The 6118-nt window shown below is 35.9% G+C and overlaps 1 protein-coding gene across 1 annotated transcript; it reads left to right on the top strand.

Annotated features, from left to right (window-relative positions):
* The first annotated feature begins 1651 nt into the window (after positions 1-1651).
* LOC132182776 (receptor-like protein 52) lies at positions 1652-4136 on the top strand. The gene has a single exon (XM_059596114.1). The coding sequence runs from the start codon at positions 1760-1762 to the stop codon at positions 4004-4006; it is 2247 nt and encodes a 748-aa protein (XP_059452097.1). The 5' UTR covers positions 1652-1759; the 3' UTR covers positions 4007-4136.
* Positions 4137-6118: the final 1982 nt, after the last annotated feature.

Raw genomic sequence — 6118 nt, 5'->3', positions numbered from 1 at the left:
TCTTATTAAATGCTTATAAAAATAAGTCAACTTTAAAATTCAATCTTGACCGTTGATTCAACTACAGCATACATGCTGTTATTTTAATAACAGCATGTAAGCCGGATCCGATAGAAGAAGGTACATATTTATGTCATACTACTTTTTGACATTAATTTGGTTCCGGAAATTAATTAATGCTATGAGAAGTTCATGGTAAGACCTTCAACTTTTGGGTTGTCGAGATGTTAGTGGGAAAGATAACGTCAGTTAAACATGTGAAATATAACTGAGAAATTGAGATTTTGAGATTGAGATGGGTCCTACCACCAAAAAAGTGGTCCCACAACAGCCAACAGGAACACTTGGACAGCCTATGCTCTGATCCAAGTCGTTATTCATATCTTGTTGCAAACTTATGAGTATTTACCACTGCCACCTTCAGCCTTTAAAGAGAATCAAGGCTTAGAGTTTTCATTTGAATTTAATTGAAAAGTACATGCGATGGGATATGGACGTAGCTTGGTACTCTTCATCCGTTGTATTTGCTTTTAGTTTTTAAAATTTGAAAATAAAAAAGAAAAAGTCTGTGACTATTTATTTTGTTTGCATACATTTCATCCAAATAATAACTTTAAAAAAGTCTTAATTAACCAATTATATAATTGGTTCATTAAGACTTTGGGAAGGAGGCAACAAACTCCAAGAAGGGTGAATAGGAGGAAGTAATATTTTTAAGGTTATTGGGATGAAATGTATGCAAATAAAATAAATGTACATATGTTTATATATGCTTCTAGCTGATATGGTCTTTTTGTGTGTAAAATTATCAATAATAAAAATAACCACCCGTAATGAAACATAATACATTTTTGTGAACTTTGTATTTATGTGAGTTTGTAAGTGTCATCAACTTTTAGGTATAATTACCATATAATAAATATTCAATGGCTTCCAGATGACCAGTTGGGATCACAGAAGTTTTCTAGTCCTTTCGTTGTCCTCTAACACAATTTTCCCATCTTTTCTACTGCAACACATTAATTGTGGCCACTTAATTAGCAAGTGGAAGGCATACAAACAAAAGCAATTTAAAGTTGCGAAAAGAAACACGCAATGGGAAAAGAAGATAGAGTTCATCAAAAGTTGAAGTGTGAAAGTGAAACCACCATGAAAACAACATGGCCTTGAATTCATGTGAGATGTCAAATATTCTCTCTTTCTATTTATGAAATAATTGAAAATGAACGACAAAAAAAAAAAAAAAAACTACAAACTTTGTGTTGAATAATAATAAACTTAATTTTAATAATATTTAATTGAGTATTTTCATTTTATGTTCTCATATGTTATTAAGTGAGTTGAAGATATTGTGTGTTTTAGTTTTTCAAAAATTATTTTATAAAGAATTGCTACACTAAATTTTGTCATTTTCCTTGCCACATGTGTTTGTAAGGATTTTTTTGTAAAAATCCTTTGTAAGGGTAGCAATTCTCTATTTTATATTTGAGTTACATGATATGCAAAGGAATGTAGTTACTGTGAAGAAGTTAAAAATGTTATTTATATCTTATAAATACCTATGTAAACAAGGTATATTAGTAAGTGGAATAAAGTTAAATATTTTTCTTCCTATTTTGTGTTCTCTTATTGAGTGCACTTTGCTTCCAAAATTCTCCACCCCTCCTCTTCACATGATAAACTCTTATCCCATTTCCATGCACCACTTACTCCAACACTGACCAACTCCATCGCCACCAACTCCTACTCCGTCACCGCCATGTCGGCGGATCATTTCTTCCGGCGGGGGCTGCGTCCTCTGCTTGTCTTTCTATCCTTTTTCAGCCTGACATCTTTCTCCAAATCCGATGAGCTCCAGCCCCTTCTAGAATTCAAGTCGGCTCTACAAAAGTCAAACCCCAATGTTTTCAGTTCCTGGACGCCAGGTAACTCAACATGCAGCTTCAGCGGAATTGTATGCAACTCCAACGGGTTTGTCACAGAAATCAATCTCCCCCAACAAAATCTATCTGGGATTCTTCCATTTGATTCAATATGCAAGCTTCAGGCGCTAGAGAAACTCTCTCTGGGCTTCAATTTTTTGCATGGTGGCATCTCTGAGGACTTGAAGAATTGCACTAGTTTGCAACAGTTAGATTTGGGTGTGAATTCATTTTCTGGGGAAGTGCCTGATTTGTCTTCTTTAGGCAAATTGAAGTTATTGAGTTTAAACACCAGTGGGTTTTCTGGGCAATTTCCATGGAGATCGTTGGAAAATCTTACGAGTCTCACTTTCTTAAGCCTCGGCGACATTGTCTTTGAAGAAAGTCCTTTCCCTGTGGAGATCTTAAAGCTTGAGAAATTGTACTGGCTTTACCTATCAAACTGTAGCCTCGGAGGTCGAATTCCAGAGGGTCTAGGAAACCTTACTCTGCTCGAAAATCTTGAGCTTTCCTGTAACCAATTTTCCGGTGAAATCCCTGGTGATATTGTAAAACTCAAGAATCTTTGGCAACTCGAGCTTTACTTTAATTTCTTGACCGGAACACTGCCGGTGGGATTTGGAAATCTTACGAGTCTTGTAAATTTTGATGCGTCTGGTAATAGCCTCCAAGGAAATATATCTGAGGTGAGACTCTTGAAGAACATTGCTTCTCTACAGCTCTATGAGAATCAGTTCACAGGGGAGATTCCTGAAGAGCTTTGGGAGTTCAATAAGCTTGTGGCATTGGCAATCTACGGGAACAAGTTTACGGGTCTTCTTCCTCAAAAGCTTGGCTCCAGCCAATTTCAAGGTCAGCTACCAAGATCAATGGCCAACTGTACGTTGCTAGAGTATCTTGATATTGGTAACAATCAGATCAATGACACCTTTCCCTCCTGGTTGGTTTGCAATCTGCATTCACTTGAAGTACTTGATTTGTCTTATAACAACTTGAGTGGTATGCTTCATCCATGTTTAGGAAACTTCAGTTCTCGTTTGTCAGTGCTTCAACTACAAAGCAACAACTTCCATGGCACCATCCCAAAAACTTGGGCAAAGGGAAGCAACTTAAGGATGATTGACTTAAGTGAAAACCAATTCCAAGGTGAGCTACCAAGATCTATGGCCAACTGTATGATGCTTGAATATCTTAATGTTGGTAACAATCAGATCAATGATACCTTTCCCTTTTGGTTGGGAGCTCTTTCTCAGTTGAAGGTTCTCGTTGTCCGTTCTAATGTATTCCAAGGTGCAATAAAGAGTCCTGAAATCAATTATACATTTCCTGAGTTGCATATCATTGATCTCTCTCAAAATAGTTTCTCTGGAATTTTGCCTACAAAGTATTTCCAACATTGGAATGCCATGAAAGTTGTTGGTGCGAAGAAATTGAAATACATGGAGGTTAATTATGGAGTAGGCGGGTTGGGTCGTTTTATCCCATTTACAATCACACTTGCAAACAAAGGCACAATGTTGAAGTATGAGAAAATCCCAGATGTGTTTCGAGTCATTGATTTCTCAAGCAATAGATTTGAAGGACACATTCCAGAACTTGTGGGGAGTCTTAAAGGACTTCATTCGCTAAATCTTTCTAATAATGTTCTCACTGGTCATATCCCACCATCTTTAGGGAACTTGACAAATCTAGAATCAATGGACCTTTCCCAAAATAAGTTATTTGGAGAGATACCGGCACAGCTAACCCAACTCTTTTCTCTTGGATACTTTAATGTCTCCAACAACTGTCTCACGGGACCTATACCACGTGGAAATCAACTTGACACATTTCAAAATAATTCATTTGGAGGTAATTTAGGATTGTGTGGAAGCCCACTATCAAAAAAATGTGGAGATTTCAAGTACACTCCAACTCCACCTTATCCCTTTGAAGAGAATCAAAGGTTAGAGTCTCCATTTGAGTTTGGGTGGAAAGTAGTAGCCATAGGGTATGGATTTGGATTTGTGATTGGAGTTGTTATTGGGCAAATTGTTATTGCAAGGAAGTATCCTTGGTTTGTTAAGATTTTTGGAAAGATGTAGCAAACTGAAAGAATGGGGAATTGGAGAAGGCCATAAATTTGAATTTAGTTAAATAAAATGTTTTAGGGAAGCATAAATGTCTATGTTTCTAGCATTATTATAGGGTGCTTGATTGCTTGATGGAATTGTAAGCGTATACAAATTTCATTGTAATATCGTACTATTTGTGTGTGTGAGTTTGCATCTGTTGTGTGTGTGTTTTCCTTATATTAAACAATCTTGTTTGTTTGTTGGCTCTGTTCCTAGTTTGTGTTGTGTAAATTAGAAACCATTGATGAATGTCTCAGCAAAGTGTGTAAAGGTAAACATTCAACAAGGTAACGGCTGAGAAACACGTATGAGAAACTCTCTCGCCAACCCAGTTATTCTTCATCGTCTTTTCCTATTGGAAACTTCTTTAAAAAAAAAAAAAAAAAAACGCACGACTGCCTCACTCTCATCCCTCTTCCTCTGTTTCTCAATCTCTCTTTGTGTGCATCTGTCTCTGTGTTTATCTCTTATCCCTATCTGGTTCTCTTTCTCTCTTTCTTTTTCTTTCTCTCCTTTTGTGACTATATCCTTCATGGACAAGGAATGAGCTCCACCCACTTCACAAAAGCCAAAAGGAAAATGAATTGAAGCTTTTGTTTGTGGGTATTTTTGAAGATATTGTGAATGAATTGATTTATTATCGATAGGTTTATGGAAAATTTGAAGCTTTATGGGTATTTGATTACCGATAGGCTACCGCTCAAGAGTGGAAGATCTTCTTTTTTTTTTTTGTTATTGACGGAAAACCGAAAACCCGATATGGTATGATATAGAGGGGACATTTGTACTCCAATATGGGTAGCTTCCAAATCAAAGAAAATCATTAGCAGGGAAACCTGGAAAGAGTTGAGGGTGAAACAGTCGAAGGTGGATTGGTGTAATATGGTTTGGTTTTCAATGGCAAAACCTAAGCTTGCATTTATCCTCCGGGTGGCTATGAAAGATAGGCTTAGCACCGGGGATAGATCGCTCAAAAGGAGATGCTAATTGACTGTTTTGCAGGGAGTGAATGTAATTGGAAGCCCCCACCATTTATTTTCTGGGTTGTGGTTTTAGTAGGAGGATACGGAGGGCTGTAATGCAGCGTTGCTTTCAGGAAAATTTCCCTGAGGATTGGGAGGATATCCTATGGAAGGGGATTGGAGAATGGAGGATATCTTAATTAAGACATAGAGTTGGAGTATGAGAGAATCTAAGATGTGTTCACGTTCATTGATTTCTCAAGTATTAGATTTGAAGGAGAAAATCCAGAACTCATGCGGAGTCTTAAAGAACTTCGTTTGCTAAATCTTTCCAATAATGCTCACCCATCCCATCATCCTTAGGGAACTTGACACGTATTGAATCAATGGACTTTTCTCAAAACAAGTTGTTTGGAGAGATACCTCAACACACTACAAAAATCACGGATTTTTTTGACGTGGCAAACAGTAACTCATTTTTACCACGTCAATAATTTTTTACGTGGCTAAAGCTACACGCCAATAAACACTTTATTGACGTGGCGGATTTCGACACGTCAATAATTATTGACATGTCAAAGCGCCACGTCCATAATTATTGACATGTCGAAACACCACGTCAATAATTATCGACGTGCCATTATGACACATCAAAAATTATTGACGTGCGGAAAAGTCATGTCAATAATTATTGACGTGGCAGTTTGCCACGTTAAGAATTTTTGACGTGTTACAATAACAAGTCAAAAATTTTAGACGTGTTATTTTTAAGACATCAAAAATTATTGGCATGCCATTATTTCACACGTCAATAATTATAATTAATTTTAATTAATTTCAATCATATTAATTATACAATATGTAGTAAAAAAAAAATATTATGTTTGAAAAAAAAAAATTAGGTAATAAAAATTAATTGGTATACAATATATAAGTATAATTATACCTGATTCAAAATATTATCACGATTTCCTGAAGAAAAAAAATATATGGTGTATTTTATGTATAAATCATTCTAGTAATATTAATATAATAGCCATATTAATTTTAAAAAAATAAATTATATAATACATTTATTTTATAAGACTCGCAAACCCCACATGAACCCGGCCAACACAAA

Source organism: Corylus avellana, chromosome ca5 (genome assembly GCF_901000735.1).
Source record: "Corylus avellana chromosome ca5, CavTom2PMs-1.0".
NCBI lineage: Eukaryota > Viridiplantae > Streptophyta > Magnoliopsida > Fagales > Betulaceae > Corylus > Corylus avellana.
This window is presented reverse-complemented; position numbering and strand designations above follow the sequence as displayed.